Raw genomic sequence first — 20,536 nt, forward strand, 5'->3', positions numbered from 1 at the left:
TTGAATTAGCATTACTGCAGAAAAATAATAATAGTAAGACTCCTTAGAACCAAAAGTATTTCATTAAGAACTATTTTTTTAATATATCATAAAAGACAGGCTTTTCAAATTATTTCCATAAAACTCGTGTAATATTTTTTCTCACTAAGAGACTATATTATAATATTAGAGGCTCGGTGCATGAAATTCTTATACGGATAGGGTCCCTAGGCCTGGGTGATGATCAGTGCCAATCTGTGGGACGACCAGAGGGGTAATCAGGGGCCCCTGCTGGCACCTGCCTTGGCCGGCCTGGTGCAGCCCACTTACCAGTCAGCCCACCCTCTGCCATCGCCTACTCCAGGCTGGCCCCGCCCCCCACCTCCAGTCACCTCCCTCTGCGGGGCGACTGGTGGGACAATCAGGGGGCCCCCTTGCTGGCACCTGTTGGCTGGCCTGGGGCCTGAGGGCAACTCCTACGTTGAGCGGTTGCCCCCTAGTGGTCAGTGCACGTCATAGCAACTGGTCGTTCTACCAGTCATTCCACCGTTTGGTCGACTTGCATATTAGGCTTTTATTATATAGGATAGCTAAAATTTATCATGTACTATATATATAAATACTTTTAATGAAGCAACTAATTTAATCCTCATAATAATCTTAGGAAGTAGGTACTATGATTACTCCATTTTATAGATAAGAAAACTGATGTATAGTGAAGTTGGTTAAGTAACTTGCCCAATATTGTACAGTTAGTAATTGGCAGAATTGGGATTAATGCCCAGGCAGTCTGGTATGATATGAGACGTTCTCAAATACTATACTTCATTACCTCTACACCCTATATTAAGTCTAAAAATATAATGGATCAATATATTCCTGAGTTTCAATATACTATTGAAAATCTAACTAATTAGTTCTCTGGTTCACATTTAGATAAAATCATGCATAGCTATTATTTATATCTTATTATAATTTTTCCTGAGAGTTTATTAATTAGATAAAGCATGCATAGCTATTATTCCTATCTCATTATAGCTTTTTCCTAAAAGTTCATCACTTTATCTAACTATCCACATTTAACCTATATCAAATGCCAATCAAAGGCCTTTTAAAAACTAGCTCTTACCTTACTATGGGGTACAAATTCTTCCATCATCTTCTTTAAAGGGTTTTCATAATCCACAATCATCTGACCAAGGCGTGGATATTCTCGGTCACTTAAAATAGACACATCAAATTTCACTGAGCTGTAAGCCACCAAATTGAGAATTTCACAAAGATTTTTATGATGCAGGGCTACCTTGCTCCATGGGTCATTTCATGAGCGTAGTTGTACAATCCAATGATTGCCTTCCTTTCTTCAATTCGAGAGAGCAGTATCATTAGTGTTGTATAGGTTATGATCAAATCTAAGTAGTTCTTTGTTAAATCAAAGTTTACAGTCTGGGGAAAAAATATATCAAGTTTAACTCCTTCCTATTTTACAAACTTTGAAACACACATATACACACAATAATCTTTATGGCAGCTACTGAAAGCTAATAATTTTCTGTAGTTATTTATTTTATTTCCATTTCTGAAATTCTAATTCATTTCACCAAAGACATGTAAAATCTGGGAGTTAAAAATAAGAGTTTTGTGTTTGTGACACAATTTTATGGATGAAAAAGAATTCAATATTGCCCTATTCAAACTAATAACAGTTTAAAAGAATAATCAAAACCAACATAATATGAAAACTGGAGCCAGTCTCACTAAGCAAGAAAAAGGAGTGTTAAGTAAATGAAAAAATTCATCACTAAGTCAATGGAGACATTTTTCACTTTGACTTCCTATATTTATAAACCATCTCACTGAGAAAGATTCTATCAAGTATGCCTTTTACAGAGGAAAATATTATCCACTTAACTTTGCTTCCTTGGACCTAATAAAATAAAATGCTAAAATTAACAACTACTTTCCAATATGCACAAGACTTATATTCAGTGACAATCAAATAAACAAGGTAAAAAGAGAATGCATCTTAACTCCTTATCTTGAAAAACAATGCAAAACAATCCAAATTAACAATGCTAAAACTTAATATACATATCATAAATGTTCTCTAAAGAAAAGCATTCGGTCCCCTTAGTTCTACTAGGAATAGAGAGAATTGGGAATTTTTCTGAAAATAATACTTACTATATCGAAGAAGACCTGGCAAACATCCATAGTATTGAGCAATTCACAAACATGGTCCTAAAAATAAAAGGTTATTTTAATCTTTATTTATATATATAATATTAACTTCAGAAAACACAAATAAAATGTATTTTAGAATTTAGTTCTAGAAGAATTCTAATTTTATTATCTACAAATGACAAAACAATTGCAAAGTTAACAAATATCAAGTCAACCTCAGAAATGTTAAATTTTATGTACTATAATGCATACCTTAAATTCCATGACATCTACAAATGTGAAGTAATACAATGCCAAATTTTTCAGAATCTCCGATTTTTCTTTCTGTAGCTGTGCAAGCTGTTGCTGTAAACACAAAATCAAAATGTACTGTTCACTGAGAACAAAAAATATTTAATTTTATTACAAACTATCTTCTTTTATGATTGCTATATGAAAACACAAGCTTTTAGAACAGTATTTCTAGATGATAAACATTTTTTTTAAAAAGCCGAAATACTTGAGTCAGCAACTGCTAATAGTGATCAGCAACTGACAGTGTGAGGCTATAAAACAAACCAAAGCAGATTAGTACCAAACTGAACTACTATTAAGGAAAATATTAGGAAAAAATAATTTTCAAATAAACTTTTTAAAAAAATTAAAAACAACTCATGAGCATGATCACATTACTAGAAGTAGAAGAAAAGAAGGTGAAAAACATTGTAACTTACACTACAAAAAACAACATTATAAATTTGTAACTTACCAAAAAGAACATCCAGGCAAAGCCACGTTACGCATGCAAAATAAAATGTAGATACAAACATAAAATACAGTAAAGGTTCCCTGACCAGATCCACAAAACACAATAATACATTAAAAAAAGCAAAACACCACAACAAAAAAGAAATGAGAAAGAAGCAAAACTAGAGTTAAGACACTGGTAAAACATATGAAAGAGGGAAATGTGAATACAAAAGACAATTATTATTTCAATCAATTGTATTATTAAATTTACAAGTCCTAAGTTTTCTTTTTAAAACAACTATTGATATAATTTTTTTTTGGGGGGGGGGGGGATAGAATCCAGCTATATTTAATGTCCTATATCATAAAACTGCAAGAATTCCAATAAAACACTTAGAACATTTATACTGAGTGTAGTCTACAGAACAGATTCCACATCATTTAGGCACGTATTAGAAAAGCAGAATTTCTGGCCAACCTCAGACCTACTAAATCAGATTCTGCCTTTTAACAAGAAGTCTAGTGATAGGAATGTACATTAAATGTCTGAGAATCACTAAATAAGAAAACATGGGAAAGTGGTTCAATATCAAATTTGCTACAAAAGCCCTTACAATGTTGAGGTCCTCTTACAATTCTTTGTTATACTTACACAGGGGAGCTAGGAAAAGAGGTCTCTCTGTATATAATTGCATTAAACCAATATTCAAAATAGTGAGCATAATATCAAGAAAAGATTCAAAAAACTTTAAGACTATTTAAAACAGCAAGCACAGCAGTCTGATAGACCTACTATTACAAAATAAACTACCCTAAATACTGCAGTCCCTAAAGCTATTTAAAGAAGTAATTATGTCTGGAAAACGTGCCTAAATAAAGTATCTCATTTCATCCCCCAAGTGTCAAAAAAAGGTATCCTATATAACAAAAGCCTAATATGCTAAGTGTCCGATCATTTGACCAGGCACTATGACGAGCACTGACCACCAGGGGAAAGACGCTCCGACTGATAGGTTAGTTTACTGCTGGTATCTGGCCAAATGGGACTGGACAAGATGGCCGAACATGCCCTGGAGCTTTCCCACAGTCCCTCCACAACTCTGATAGACCCCAATCTGGACCGGATGGGATGGACCAGACACACCCTGGAGCCAACCTCCTGCTGTCCCTCTCCCGCCTCTAAAATATTTCTTCTAATTAATTTCTTTATGTGCACAAATCTGTGTACATAAAGAAAATTAATTAGTATACTTATAATGATAAGTACCTATTAAACTAATATACTTATAGTGATAAGTACCTATTTTTAGCTTTATCTATGAAACAGTTTACTTTGTTTTGAACAATATTATCTTTTGCAAAATAATTATATGTTTATATATAATTTTTAATCCTTACTATTCACAACATCAAAAAAACTTTTTTTTTTTTTTTTTGGCTAATATCACCTAAAGTGATTCTATTTAATTAGATTATACTACCTTTACCTTGTTCAACATTAAACATTTGTGATTAATGTTGTAGTCCTTTTTCTTCCTTTTCAGAATTTTAAACTTCAGTTTTAAAAATATAATAGATGAAAGTAGACTCAGAATAACAGGATAAGAAGCAAGAGTATAATTTAGTTGCTACTGAGCTTAATTATTAATAGTGCCTCCTTTCCATTTCAATTCTAGTTTGGACAAAAAAATGACACAGTTCCCATATACTTTTTATGGGCCTTAATGAACTTTTATACAAACCTTCATTTTACATACTCAGACCTTACTGCCCCCAAAACTTGAAAGAACCTTCCCAAGGTTTTATAACTATTTAATTGCAGGACCAGGATTAAAAATTTCATCTCCTTATTCCTAAAAAACAAAATATTCTCCCCAAATTCTATATGCCCAATACCCTCCTTGTTAATTAAACATCATTATGGTCTAAATTTCTCATTCAACTTTATTTCCCCTAAAACCATATATAACTGGCCTCGATGGTGGCTAAATAATTTACTGAACTAATACATGTCTGAATTCAAAATAGTCAAGTTTTCAAGACCCTACATTTTGGCCCTAATTTACCTTTCCAATTTAAATTTCTCCTACATCCACTCATATGCCATACACTGTATCCAAAACTATTCACTATTTTTCTGTATGTATCTCGTTTTCTTTCCTCTATTGAGGTATCCTAATTCTACCACTTATACCAGTATATATGTGTATGTGCATATATATATATATATATATATATATATATATATACCCACTACACTTAAAATGTTAACCACATTTTCAAGAAAATCACCCTGACTGAACATCTTCCCTGAATGTAAATAACTTCTCCCTCCTCTCAATGTGTATAATTTCTAATAGTATCACTTTCTGCCTTATATTCCAGCTATCTCTAACATATAAGACAGTGACCAAATTTGGTTTTTTAACCTCCATAACCCCTATCTTACAGCTCTGCAAATAAACATCAATCAGATGAGTGATCATAACAAATTTAGAAGACTTTTACATGTCCCTGTCAGATGACATGTTTTGGTGGTAATGCTAGAAAGCCTACCTCCTACTATGCCACTATAGCTAAATGACTTAACCATTCAGAGCCTAATTCCCTCATCATCATAATGGAAAATGATGTGTACAGTTAGCCAAGATAGTGTACATGAGGACATCTAGCAATGCCTGGCACCCAGAAACGGCTCATTAAATATTAGGTAAATAACAAATAGGGCTCACAAATCACTTAAAGTAAGCAAAAATAAAGTTTCTTTATTTTAATTTTTAATATTTTTATTGATTTCAGAGAGGAAGGGAGGGAGAGATAGAAATACCAATGATAAGAATCACTGGCCAAAACTGGTTTGGCTCAGTGGATAGAGCGTCGGTCTGGGGACTGAAAGGTCCCAGGCTCGATTCCGGTCGGCATGTACATTGGCTGTGGGCACATCCCCAGTGGGGGGTGCTCAGGAGGCAGCTGATCGATGTCTCTCTCTCATCGATGTTTCTGGCTCTCTATCCCTCTCCCTTCCTCTCTGTAAAAAAATCAATAAAATATATATATATATATAAAAAAATCATTGATTGGCTGCCTTTTGCAGGCCCCCCAATAGGGATTAAGCCCACAAACCAGGCATGTGCCCTGACTAAAAACCAAACTGTAACCTCCTGGTTCATAGGCCAAGAAGATCAACCACTGAGCCACACCAGTCAGGCAAAAATAAAGTTATTTTTTAATAATCCCAATACTACTCATAATATTTCTAATAAGAGCTGATATTAATTAAATATGCACTCTTTGCCAGGCATGGTTCCAAATATTCTGGAAGTATCTCGCATAATCTTCTCAACATCTTCATGAGACAGTTACAAGCATCTTCCTTATATGATAAAAATAAACTTCATAAAGCTTTGCATGAAAGAACTATAACAACAAAGAAAAAAAGATATCTTCAACTGCTTCAATTGCAAAAAATAAAAAACTACATTTTAATTCTTAAAAGTGAAGGAGAATAAAAACTACCAAAAAAATTTTAACTTTAAATTAACATCAGAACAAGGTTTTCTTAATTCATCATTTCATTGTTTTATAGTAAACTAGAGGCCCGGTGCATGAAAATTCATGCACTGGAGGGGCGGGGGTCCATCAGCCTGGCCTGCCCCCTCCCACAGTCCAAGAGCCCCCAGGGGCGAGAGGTAACACAGTGATCAGGAGAAGGCGATGCCCCCATCACACTTCTGCTGCTGCCACTGCCAGCAGCGCAAACCTCGTCTGGCCCTGGTTACCTGAGCCTCAGGAGGCCCTGGGCAGCTGGGCAGCTACTATCCGAGGCTTGCCTGTGCTTCGGGCCAGTTCTGGGCTTGCCTCTTCAGTCTTCTCCACATGGCAGCAGGACAGTGGGCATTTTAAAGCAATATCCTAACCCACAAAAAATGATTCCAGTGACAGTTATGTAAGATAGCAACTCTTTACTATTTTTGCAAATTTTCTTGGTCAAATATTATTTCAAAATAAAAGTATTGTGGATTGGTTTTGTTTTGTTTTTTAATACTTTAATAGTTTTCCATCGTACTCACAATAAAACACAAAGTCCTTACAAGAAAAAAAAAAAATCTAAAGAGGCCCCTTGCCTTTCTCTAACACCTAATCTCCTTTCATTATCCTACAGGCTCACTCCATACTGGTCTTCCTTAGGTTTTCATCAAATTCACCAAGCTTGGACCCACCCCAGAGCCTTTGCACTTGCTCTTTCTCACATCTGGGATGCTCTTTTCTACTTCACACAGCATGCTCTTCACTTCACTTCTCTTCAGAGAAGCCATTGTTAAGCACTCTTTTCTAGGAGTACTCTTATCTAAAATAATTTCCACATTCCTTACTCTCTAACTCCTTATCCTGCTTCCTATTTCTTCCTTTCACTTCTTTCCAAATAAAAATATTTATTCATTTTAGCCTTTTGTTGTCCAACATTCCAACTTGAATTTAAATTCCATGGGGGCAAGGAGGTTTCTATTACTTCCTGCTGTATTTCCAGCATCTAGAATACTGGCACACAGTGATGCACTATAAATGAATAAAACCATAAATGATCAATTTCTCAACATAAAACTCAGGAATCAATTTCTTATCTGTACTGCTGATTATAAATGAATGCAATAAAGGTATCAAATGTCTCAAATGAATTTATATATCCTAACACAAAGTAGTAATTTAATCTCTTAAAAAATCCCAAAAAGTTGGGCAAAATATTTTATTTTGTTCTTCCAAGATAGAAAAGTATGAAAGAAAGAAATGAAAACCATCTACAAAGAATGACATATTTATCTATATATATATATATATATATATATATATATATATATATATATATATATATGCCTAAGTGACTGTTACAACCAAACAACCGGTCGACCAGTCACTATGACATGCACTGACCACCAACGAGCAGATGCTCAATGCAGGAGCTGCCTCCTGGTGGTCAGTGCACTCCTACAGGGGGAGCACTGCTCAGCCAGAAGCTGGGCTCACAGCTGGCTAGTGCAGCAGCAGCGGTGGGAGCCTCTCCCGACTCCGGGGCAGCACTAAAGAGAAGTGGCAGCAGGCACGGCCCCTAGCCCCAGCTCAGGTTTCTCCTTGGCTGCCTGCCACTTAGTGCACTACTACTACATCCCCCGAAGGGGTTCTGAATTGCAAGAGAGCACAAGCCAAACTGAGGGACTCTTACCCTCCCACGAATCCATGCATCAGACCTCTAATTTCAAATATAAGCAAATCTCCAAGGATTAGCTAAAAATCCAAATTAACACAAAAATTACCATAGTCCTTTAAAAAAATTCCATAGGACTCTCCTTTTATCATATACAAATGATTCTACTGGCAGTCAATATTTCAGAAATGTTATTTTTCTGAGCAAAGGATAATACATTTTAGGAAAAGTTGTCCTAACATTAGTCTGCAAATAAGCATTGCTGACTGTTTAAGATTTGTTACTAAACTTAACCTCATAACTAATTTTTAGGGTACATTTTTTTATTGTGCCAAAATATATATTAACATAAAGTCTGCCATTTTAACAATTTTTAAGTGTAGTTCACACTTAAAAATGCATTTGAATTGTGCAATCATCACCCCCATAGTAAACTCAATAAGCTTGAGCACAGTGAGAACCAAAAACCTTATTTCTAAATAAAATGTGTGGGGTTTTTTTCTAAATGCCATTTCTGGTTGTTTTTACAGCTTTATGAATGTATAGTTTGCATACCATAGAATTCATCCATCATAAATGAACAATTAAATAATTTTTGTAATATTATACAACCACCAACCCTATCCAGTTTTAGGACATTTCCATTATCCCAAAAAGTTCCTATGTATAATTAATCCTACCCTTACCCCCAGCCCTAACAACTACTGATCTGCTTTCTGTCTCTCAGGAAGTTTGCTTTTTCTAAACATGTCCTATATAATAAAAGGCTAATATGCAAATCGACCAAACGGTGGGATAACTGGTTGCTATGATGCACATTACCACACTCAATGCAGGAGCTGTCCCTGGTGGTCAGTGCACTCCCACAGGGGGAGTGCTGTTCAGCCAGAAGCCCTGAGCTGGGCTCACATCTGGCAGGCGCAGTGGCAGTGCTAAGGATGTCTAAGGGTTTAGGCCCTTGCCCATGAATGAGACATCCTCTCCAAGAGCTCCCAGACTGCAAAAGGTTGCAGGCCGGGCTCAGAGACCTCCCTCGAGTGCACGAATTTCATGCACTGGGCCTTTAGTGTCCTATAAAATGAAATAATATGCCCCAGCAAGTGTGGCTCAGTTGGTTGGGTGTAGTCCCATGTACCGAAAGGTTGCCAGTTTGATTCCCAGGCAGGGCACATACCCAAGTTGCAGGCTCCATCCCTGTTAGAGAGCATACAGAAGGCAGTCAATTGATGTTTCTCTCTCATATCAATGTTTCTCTCTCTCCCTTCCTTTCTCTCTAAAAAATCTATTAAAAAAATCTTTTTAAATAAATAAAATGACATGGAATCATATAATGTATAGTTTTTTGAACCTGGCTCCCTTCAATTAGCCTAATGTTTTTGGAGTTCATCAATGTTCTAACATGCATCAATAGTTTGTTCCTATGGACTGTTAAATAACATTTTGTTACCTGTATATATCATATTTTGTTTATTTATTCATCAGTTGATGGGCATTTGAATTGCTTCCAGTTTTAAATTATCATACATAATAAATGCTGCTATAAACTTGCCTTCATGTGGACATGTACTTTCATTTTTCTTGGGATAATTTCTAGTTCTTAGGTGTTATTCAAAGATGCAAGTGATATAAAAGATAACCTCTAGATATGTGAAGTTACTGTAACATATCATTCATTTAGCCAACAAATATCCCAACCTTTTATATTGCTACACATTGTGGAAGAAGCTGGGGGTAAAACTATGAATAAAACTCTGCCTCTGCCCCTAAATAAGCATACAGCCTAGTGATGATTGTATATGTAGATATACAGATAACTCTTTTTTTCTACATTAATGAAAGGCCTGTGGTTGGGACCAAATGACCAAAGCAGCAGCAGTGTGAGCTACTAGCAGGAGAGCTATGACCAGTGGAGGGCGGGGCAGAGAGCTACTAGCAGCTGAGAGCTATTAGGGGTGGGAGGAGGGGAGGGAAGACTACAAGTGGCAGAGGGCGGGGCAGCAAACTATCAGGAGCGATGGGCGGGGTGGCGAGCTGGAGCAATTAGAAGCAACCTACTCACTGCATGATTTCATGCACGCTGGGCCTAACCAGTTTTAGAAGTTGATAACACAACTAACTTATAGGTACAAGGTTCAAAGATGGTGAAAAACTACAATGATTAATCTCCACATGCCTGTCAAGACAAAGACCTTCATCAACTGATAATGACAAAAGACAAATTAAAAACAAAACAAAAAGATACACAATATTATGAGAAAGACTACAAAAACAAAGATCAGAGCTTTTAAGAGTGGTAAGGAAGGTGAATAAGACAGGAAGTTTAAGTAGAGCCTAGAGCCAAGTGAGCACCCAATGTTTATTTTTGATACATGATTACATGTTGACAGAATGTTAAGTTTCTCCATTGGCAGGCCTGTAAACAGTAATAAAGTTTATACTAGTTTATATTACAACTAGTAATAAAGGTTTCTTACTAGCCTTTTAAAACATGTTTTCTTTGGGAAATCTGAAGATAAGGTGAAGTGGCATCAATGGAAAATAATTTCCACTCAATATTTCTAATATCCTCTTAATACCCTACTCTCATCAAATCTTTGAGCTCAAAAGGACCTTGTATCCATTCACTCTATCATCTTTTTACTGTCACTCACCCTCTCATGTCTTACTTCCTTTTTTAATCCATTTTAAGATTAAATGGCCCATCATTCTATTACTCCTTTTGTCCCTCTCTATCGCTATAATTGTCTGATAAAACCCACAAGAGAAAGCATACATCTATGTCAATTCAAACTCAACCTGAATTCATGACCATTAACCATAACTGAGTAGCAACATCATTCCATTTTCACTGTCAATATACTTTCCCACTCTCCTCAATGACTATTCTACTACTCCTCTCTCTTAAAATACACAATAATTCTTCTTCAACTTGATTCTCAATTTAATGCTAGCCTGAACTCTAGACATATACAGATGCTCCCTGACTTACAATGGAGTTGCCTCTGGACAAACCCTTCCTAAGTTGAAAATATCTTAAGTCAGCCGAAACTGGTTTGGCTCAGTGGTAGAGCGTTGGCCTGAGGACTGAAAGGTCCCAGGTTCAATTCCGGTCAAGGGCATGTACCTTGGTTGCTGACACATCCCCAGTAGGGGGTGTGCAAGAGGCGGCTGATCGATGTTTCTCTCACATCAATGTTTCTAACTCTCTATCCTTCTCTCTTCCTCTCTGTACAATATTAATAAAATATTTTTTTTAAATAATTTCCTATTGGAATAAAGAAGATTCATGTAAGTCAAAAATGCCTTTAATATACCTAAGCTACTCACATCATAATTTAGTCCAGCCTACCTTACCCATCATACTCGAACACTTAACATTAGCTTACATGGGCAATATCTATCTGTATTTCTTGTTTCCTCTTCTACTCACCAGAAACAAGAGAACAGAGAGATATTTTGCAGACATGACTGGGAGAGAAAACATAATACATACTATCTAAAAAATGGTGGCAACACAGTACACTATAGAGTATCGGTTGTTTACCCTGTGATTGCCTTGCTAACAGGGAGCTACAGCTCACTGCCTGTGTCCAGCATCACAGAATGTCTAATCACATATTACTAGTCCAGGAAAAGAGCAATATTTAAAATTATAAGTACAGTTGCTACTGAATGCATACTGCTTTCACACCACTGTAAAGCAGAAAAATTATAAGCCAAACCATAGTAAGTGGGGGACAATCTGTATACAACTGACTACTCAACATCTCCACTTACATTTCTATCAGCCTCACAAACTTAACATATCTAATACTAAGCTATTATACCTTCAATCCCAAACTTTTTCTTCTTGCTTCCTTATCCCAGTAAATCTTTATATTTGTCCAAATCAAAATCCTTGGGATCTTATTTCTTCCCCAATTCACCTCACCCCTTTATCTTCAAATATCTTCTTTAATGCCTCCTCCTTAGTAAGGCCTTCCCTGGGCATCATTCCTTTTTATTGTTGTTATTGTTGTTAATCCTTACCTAATGATATATTTCCATCAACTTTTAGAGTGGAAGAGAGAAGGAAAGGCAGAGGAAAACACCAGTGTGAGAGAAACACATGGACTGGATGCCTCCTGCACAAGCCCTTACCAGAACTCATGCCAGGGAGTAGCCTGCAAACCAAGGTGCATGCCCTTGACCAAAATCGAACCTGGGACCCTTCGGTCCACAGGCTAACGCCCTATCCTATGAGCCAAACTGGCTAGGGCTTCCCTAGTCATCATCATAAATTAGCACCTCCCCACTATCACATTTGTTCATTTACTAAGCTCTATCTTCTTCTTAAGCCCGGGCCATTGTGGCTCAGTTGGCTGAGGATCCTCCCGTGCACCAAAAGGTTGCTGGTTTAATTTCCAGTCAGGTCACACGCATGGGTTTCAGGCTTGATCGCTAGTGGAGGGCAAACTGGAGGCAGCCAATCATTTCGCTTTCACATGGATGTTTCTCCCCTTCCTTTCCTCTCTCTCTAAAAATAAATAAATAAATAAAATAAAATAAAATACCTAATCCCTATCTGATATGTTCTATTCTTTTTTTTATGGTCTATCTGTCCAGCAGAATGTAAGTTCAATAGAGTAATGATTTGTTTATTCACTGCTGATTCCCACTCCCAGAACAGAACTTGGATCATAGAAGGCTCTCAATAAATGTTTTAAATAAAATGTTAAATGATAAGTGAAGGGGACTATGGAAGCACACATGCAGCACTTAACCTAATTAGAAAGGGTTAGAGAAGGCTTCTCTGAAATAGTGATGTCTAAGGATAGCCCTGAAAGACGAGAAGTTAACTTAATTAAAGAAAGAATGTTCCAGATAGAAAAAACAGCATAAATAAAGGCCCCAAGGCAAGAGAAAACAGGGATGGCCATTTGGGCCAAGAAATTATATAATGCTCACCCAAAATAAAATAATCCTTTAAAAAAAAGAAGCACTTAAATATATTTTTCCCTATGTTCTACATAAGTTCTATCCTATACTAGGCAACGAGGACTGACACAGTATATTATCTTGTATACTAGTGGCCCTGCACACAAATCCGTGCAGGAGTAGCTTGCTGCTGCTTGCCTCAGCTGGCAGCCGTCCCGCCCACTGCTGTTGTAGTTCTCCACTGCTCCTAGCTCGATGCCCCGCCCTCCTGTAGCTCTCCACAGCTCTTAGCTCACTGCCCCTCCCTCCTGGTGATTGGTTGTTATGCATCACTGCGTAACACCCACTTGCATATTACCTCTTTATTATATAATAGAGGCTCAGTGCACAAAATTCATGCACGGGAGGGGGAGGGGTTGTCCTTCAGCTCAGCCTGTACCCTCTCCAATCTGGGACTCCTCAAGGGATGTACAACTGCCCATTTAGTCATACGGGCAGTCAGACATCCCTCTCACAATCCAGGACTGCTGGCTCCCAACTGCTCGCCTGCCTGCCTTCCTGATTGCCCCTAACCGCTTCTGCCTGCAGCCTGATCACCCCCTAACCACTCCAATGCCAGCCTGACTGTCTAACTGCTCCCCTGCCAGCCTGTTTGTTCCCAACTTCCCTCCTTCTGCTGGCCTGGTCACCCCTAACAGCCCTCCCCTGCAGGGTTGATTACCTCCAACTGCCCTCCCTTGCAGGCCTGGTGCCTCCCAACTGCCCTCCCCTGCTGGTCATCTTGCAGTGGCCATCTTGTGTCCACATAGGGGCAGGATCTTTGACCAAATGGGGGCAGCCATCTTGTGTGTTGGAGTGATAGTCAATCTGCATATTACTCTTTTATTAGATAGGATAGAGGCCTGGTGCATGGGTGGGGGCCAGCTGGTTTGCCCTGAAGAGTATCCCGAATCAGGGTGGTGGTTCCCTTGAGGCATGGGGCGGCCTGAGTGTGGGGCCTGTGGTGACACAAGTGGAGGCCCTGTTATCTGGAATTTATTTATCTTCTACAACTGAAACTTTGTAGCCTGGAGTGGCGGCCTAGCCTGCTAAGGCAGACGGAAAGCTTGGCTTCCTGTTGCCAGAGAAACCCAAGTCTCTGTGGCCGCAGCCATCTTGGTTGGGGTTAATTTGCATACGTGCTCTCATTGGTTGGTGGGCATGGCTTGTGGGTGAGGCTTTGGAGTGGAATGATGGCTAATTTGCATATTACTCTTTTATTAGGTAGGATGATGATATTGTCCAAAGAATACTAGTGTACATACTTAAAACATTTTTAGCTAAAATGAGTGCGAGGAAGAATATAGGAAAATAAATGTCTTAAAACTTTATTCTTTACTTGTTGTAGTTTATTTTCCTGTCTTTTATTTTGGATCTTGGCAAGTAACTTCTGATCTAACAACAGGTAAAATCGGACCGCCCATAAAAACTAAGTTACCATGCTTAAAGTATTCAAAGGATATCCAAAGTGATTAAAAGCCCCTTCAAAGAAATGACCAAACAAACAAACAAACAAAGGGCAAAGTTAAAGACGAACAAGTGATTGGTTATTGGTAACATCCTTTGCTACTGTAAAAGGCATCACAATCATCATTGCAACCAAAGGAATTAACAACTGTTTGAAATGTAGCCAAAATACTATCACTAAAGGCAAGCTGTAACTTCAGCAAATTTAAAGAAAATGCAAAGATGAAAATGCAAATGCCAGGAATGCATCTTCTTGGGGGCTATGCTGTGACACCCTAGTAAAATGCTCCCTGGCAGACTCATTTACAAAAAAAAAAAAAAAAAAAAAAAAAAGCTTCCTTAAGCTGCAATGGTTATGACAGTAGTTTAATATAATTAGAATATATAGTACACAAGACTCACAAAACTATGTGATTTTATTTTTTTTAATATATTTTTATTGATGATTTTACAGAGAGGAAGAGAGAGGGATAGAGAGTCAGAAACATCGATGAGAGAGAAACATCGATCAGCTGCCTCCTGCACACCCCCTACTGGGGATGTGCCAGCAACCAAGGTACATGCCCTTGACCAGAATCGAACCCGGGACCTTTCAGTCCACAGGCCGATGCTCTATCCACTGAGCCAAAACGGTTTTGGCACTGTGTGATTTTAAAACAGATGTGTTTTGGAATCCTAAGAACCAAAGAACAAGAATGACGAAAGCTAAAAAATACATTTATACATAAATTCTATACATATTTTCAGTGGATTTCCAAACTCCATGAAAACTCAGTGTGAAAGCTCAAGTGAAAAGCATTATTCAGGACTATGTCCCAAGATGAAAGCTATGCAGTAGGCTTACGCAAACTGTCCAGAGGAGAGTTAGAAGGCAGAGGGTTATAGGAGAGTGGACTCCAGAAAAAAAGGAAATCTTATACAGAAGAGGTATGATTATTAGGCTAGATAAATTTAAGAATTCTGCCCAGCCAATATGGTTCAGTGGTTGAGCACTGACCCATGAACCAAGAGGTCACAGTTTGGTTCCCTGTCAGGGCATATGCATGGGTTGCAGGCTTAATTCCCAGTAGGGGACATGCAGGAGACAGCCAATCAATTATTATCTCTCATCATTGATGTTTCTCTCTCTCTCTCTCCAACTTTCCTCTCTGAAATCAATAAAAATTTAAAAAATAAAGTCATCATATAATTCAATCTCAGAATATTTATTATTAAAAAAACAAAAGAAATCATTAACAATCTTGACAACATACTAGTAAAAGTATAAATTGTTTCTTGAGACTGATATCACCATTTTAGAGATAAGAGCAGAGTACTTGAGATGTTAAATGACTTACCTAAAATCATTCAGCAAAGTGGAAAGACCAGAACTCAAATTCTGTTTTATTGATTCCAAAGTCTATCCTCTTAACAATATACAGCCATCATAACAGAAGCCACCACAAGACAAAGAATGCCCTCTTAAAGATTAACTCAGAGCAGATTAGTTTCCTTACCCTTTCCTTCCACTCCTAACTAAACCACAGTGCATGTGTAAAGGGCTCCCTACAACCATCCCCAATATCACCACCCCATCCCACTCCACCCCCAAAACACAAGTTTAAGAAGCTGGGACTTTTATTATTTTTCCAGGTTACTTTTACTAAAGCATTAATGAGATGTATTTGTTTAGTTATACTACAAAGTACAGTTATTTTTTAACTAATAACAAAAAGTTTAAAAAAGTGTTAATCAGTTTGGGCCCTGACATAAATCTAAGAAGATGTTTGAATGAATGAAAAGTTAGCTAAGTTAAAGCCTATCAAGATGGTTCATTCGCCGAAACTGGTTTGGCTCAGTGGTAGAGCGTCAGTCTGCGGACTGAAAGGTCCCAGGTTCGATTCCGGTCAAGGGCATGTACATTGGTTGCGGGCACATCCCCTGTAGGGGATATGCAGGAGGCAGCTGGTCGATGTTTCTCTCTCATCGACGTTTCTAGCTCTCTATCCCTCTCTCCTCCTCTCTGGAAAAATCAATAAAATATATTTAAAAATAAGTAAAATAAAATATATATTTAAAAAGAAAAGATGGTTCATTCACTCGAACGTATATTTAGTACCTCTTTCATGCCAAGCACTAGAGAGAAAACAAACTCTAACACTGTGTCTGAACCAACTTTAGAATGCCAATCATGACAGTTTTACAGTCACTTTATTTTGTATATCCCTGAGTGACCTTGTAAGCTACTTAAATAAAAAGATAACTTGCCTGGCCGGTGTGGCTCAGTGGTTGAGCTTCAACCTATGAACCAGAAGATCCTGGTTCGATTCCTGGTCAGGGCACATGCCTGGGTTGCAGGCTTGATCCCCAGTAGGGGGCGTACAGTAGGCAACTGATAAATAATTCTCTTATCACTGATGTTTCTCTCTCTCTCCTCTCTCCCTTCCTCTCATAAATCAATATAAGTATATTTAAACTAAGACAGCATGGCTCAATGGTTGAGCGTCGACCTATGAAGCAGGATTCCTGGTCAGGGCACACGTTCGGGTTGCAGGGCATGCAGGAGGCAGCCAATCAATGATTCTCTCACCATCGATGTTCCTATATATCTCTCTCCTCTCATTTCCTCTCTGAAATCAATAAAAATATCTTAAAGTATATTTACATATATATATATACACACATATATATATATGTGTATATATATATATAATTTATTATAGTATCTTATAATACTGTGTTCCTTGAGAAAAAGAGGTAAATAATATCTGTAACATAAAATATTCCTATAAATTTGAAAACTTATTTTTCAACTTATTTTAATAATGGCCTGTACCACAGTCTAGAACCCTTAAATTACTCTTGCGGCACTCTTCTCACTAACATCTTCATTCTTAGGGAGTTCAGGCCTGATTTAACATACACAGACAGTAATTTATATCATTTTCCCATTATTTTGGGAATAATATAAAAAATGTTATACTAAAATATACAATAAATAGGCAAGTTCCATAATATGCTTTTGTGCCAGATATTTTTACTGTTCTAAAACCACAAACTAGTTTTTAGATATAAATACAACATAGAGAGAAAGAGGGGGAAATTGTTTTAAAATTTTATAACAAAAATTTCATTAAAAAGTTGTAACATACATCTGAACATTTGCTTAAAATTCCTTTTAAAATTTCTTGGGCAAAACAATCTTTACCTGTTAATAAAATAAGGAGTTTCTACTATTTTCTCTATCCAGACACATAACAGATTCTCTTCTATATTCTCACAAGAAAACTATGGGAGCCCTGGCCAGTGTGGCTCAGTTGGTTGGAGTGCTGTCCAGTACACTGAAAGGTCACAGGCTTGATTCCCTATCAGTGCACATACCTAGGCTTTGGGTTTGATTCCCTGTTGGGGTATGTGCAAGAGGCAATCGATTGATGTTTCTCTCTGACAGTGATCTCCCACCCTTCCTTCTCTCCCCTTTCCTCCTTCCCTCTCCCTTTCTCTCTCTCTAGAATCAATAAAAACATATCCTCTTGTGAGGATTTAAGAAAAAATAAAGCTATGGAAACAAATTACAAATCCATTTGACAGTTACACTTTCAAAATAATGGAAGATACCATGTAATAGGCAAATTAGACAATCTCTCAGCTGAGAAATGATTTCCTTATTCTGAAATTAAATGAGAAAAATCTAGTAACTCTATTAAAATACATAGCCTGTCAAATACTAGACACTCCACAAGTGGCTGCTATACTTATAAAACTGGTATGTCTTTTATTTATTTGACTTTTACTTATTTCATCTGCTTTGAAGCTTAAGAAGCATTTAGTTCAACACTATGTCCCAGAAAACAAAACCATTCCTTGGCCCAGACATTCCCTAAATCCAGAATTGGATATAAAAACTTAAACCTAGTCACAAAGGGGCCTGAGCAAGACAGTAAAAGTGACTCAACAGAATCCACCATCACCACTGCTGAAGCCATGGTAAGGACCAATACTGCTATCTGTCCAAAATGCCCTCCTTTGTTGTATATCAGATATCTATGTGCTCACAACCTCCAATGGGATTGAAAAGTATAGGGGTGGGAACAGTTACCAAAGAAATAATCAAGAATTAACAATTCTTGGCTGCAAAATAAGGATCTATTTTATAAACTTAAGGAAAAAAATTTCTACTGGATTTTTCACTGACACAATCTCTCTCTTTTCATAAAGAATGCCTTCTCTGAAATTGGGGACAAGTAGTGCTAGTATGGCATGAATCAAAACAGAAATAGTGCTAACCAGTCATTCTCCCTGACCCCAGAAATAAAATAAGTATATTCTGTGATGACTCAAAACCAGGAATAAGAAGAAAAAAGCCTACTGTGGTATTAATACCATTTCTTCTGCATAGTAGCCAGAAATCTTCAAGTTCCTAACAATCTCGACTATTATTCCCAGTCCTTAAACCTCCATAAACTATATCTATGAGTTTAAAAAATAAAATAAAACTGAATTCCTCGTTTCTTATTTCCTAACCCAAGTTGGCTAGGAACTTTTCACAAGAATTTTGTCAGGCCCAAATCAAAACTGAGATCACAAAACTTCACAAATACCAATTATATAAGGCTTAAGCAGATAAAAAAAAAAAAAAAAAAAAAAACAGAATAGCATTCATTACACAGAATAGCTGTAAAGGTCCTATGACAAAACAGAGTTTGCAAACAAAATAATCAGAGTAAATTTTATAAATGGTCATAACATTCAACAACTTTGAACAATTGATTTTATAAGTTAAATATAGAATCACCCCATGAACCAACAATTCCACTCTAGGTATATAGATGGTTGGGCAAAAGTAGATTTACAGTTGTTTGGAAAATACAATAACTAATAAATAATAGTCCTATATAATAGAAGCCTAATATGCAAATTGACCAAATGGCAGAAGGACCAGTGGCTATGAAGCACACTGACCATCAGGGCATAGACACTCAATGCAGGAGCTGCCCCCAGCTGGCAGGCCCCAGGCCAGCCAAGGTAGGTGCCAGCCAGGGCTCCCTGATCACCCCACTGATCGCCCCTCAGACAGGCCCTGATCAGAGCTAGGGATCTTACCCATGCATGAATTTTGTGCAACCATTGAGCCATGCTGTGCAACGGGCCTCTAGTACAAGAATAAACTGTTTCATGTACTCACAATTGTAAACCTAGTTTTGCCCACCTGTATACCCAAAGGAAATGAAAACATATGTTCACACAACTTTTACACAAACGTTCATAGCAGTTTTATTCATAATAGTCAAAAAAGCAGAAACATCGACTGATGAATGGATATGAATGGATATGTGGTATTTTGAAATATGAAATATTTTTTGGCAATAAGAAGAAACAAAGTATTACTGATACATACTACAACTTGGATAAACCTTGAAAACTTTATGCTAAGTGAAAAAAACAGGTCATAAAAGACCACATAGCATATGATTCTATTTATTTAAAAGTTCCAAAATAGACATTCACACATAAAATAGATTAGTGTTTGCCTAAGGGCTGGGGATTGGCAGGACTGACTGATAACAGGACCAAGTTTTCCTTTGGGGATGATGAAGCTTTCTAAAATTGATTGTGGTGATAGATGCACAACTCTATGGATACACTAAAAACCACTGAATTGTATACTTTAAATGGATGAACTGTATGATACATGAATATCTCACTAACACTGTTATTTAAAAAATCAATTTGTGCTCCAAGTTGAGAAGTAAAAACTATTGAAAAAAACACCATTATTTGTTTTTAATATATTTTATTGATTTTTTTTTTTTGCCCCCTTTCCTCCCTCCCACACATCCCCTCCCTCCCCAGGGTTTTGTGTCCATTGGTTGTACTTATATGCATGTATAAAACTCCTTCGGTTGATCTATTATCTCCCCCAGATCTTCCTCCCCTCCCCGCTGGAATTTGACAGTCTACTTGTTGATATACTGTCTCTATATCTATCTTTTGGTTCATCAGTTTATAATGCTCTTTATTATCCACAAATGAGTGAGGTCA

The 20,536-nt window shown here is 37.2% G+C and overlaps 1 protein-coding gene across 2 annotated transcripts in view; it reads right to left on the reverse strand.

Moving 5' to 3' along the window:
* NCKAP1 (NCK associated protein 1) overlaps positions 1-20,536 on the reverse strand; it is a 92,464-nt gene that overhangs the window by 57,158 nt on the left and 14,770 nt on the right. For both annotated transcript variants that reach the window (XM_084892579.1, XM_084892580.1), the window contains 4 exons: positions 2,416-2,508; positions 2,164-2,220; positions 1,283-1,425; positions 1,109-1,199 (listed from right to left, as the gene is read on the reverse strand). In XM_084892579.1, coding sequence (XP_084748705.1) covers positions 1,109-1,199; positions 1,283-1,425; positions 2,164-2,220; positions 2,416-2,508 — 384 coding nt within the window. The remainder of the gene's footprint in view (positions 1-1,108; positions 1,200-1,282; positions 1,426-2,163; positions 2,221-2,415; positions 2,509-20,536) is intronic.

This window comes from Pipistrellus hanaki, assembly GCF_964339955.1.
Source record: "Pipistrellus hanaki genome assembly, chromosome: 8".
In the NCBI taxonomy this organism is placed as follows: domain Eukaryota; kingdom Metazoa; phylum Chordata; class Mammalia; order Chiroptera; family Vespertilionidae; genus Pipistrellus; species Pipistrellus hanaki.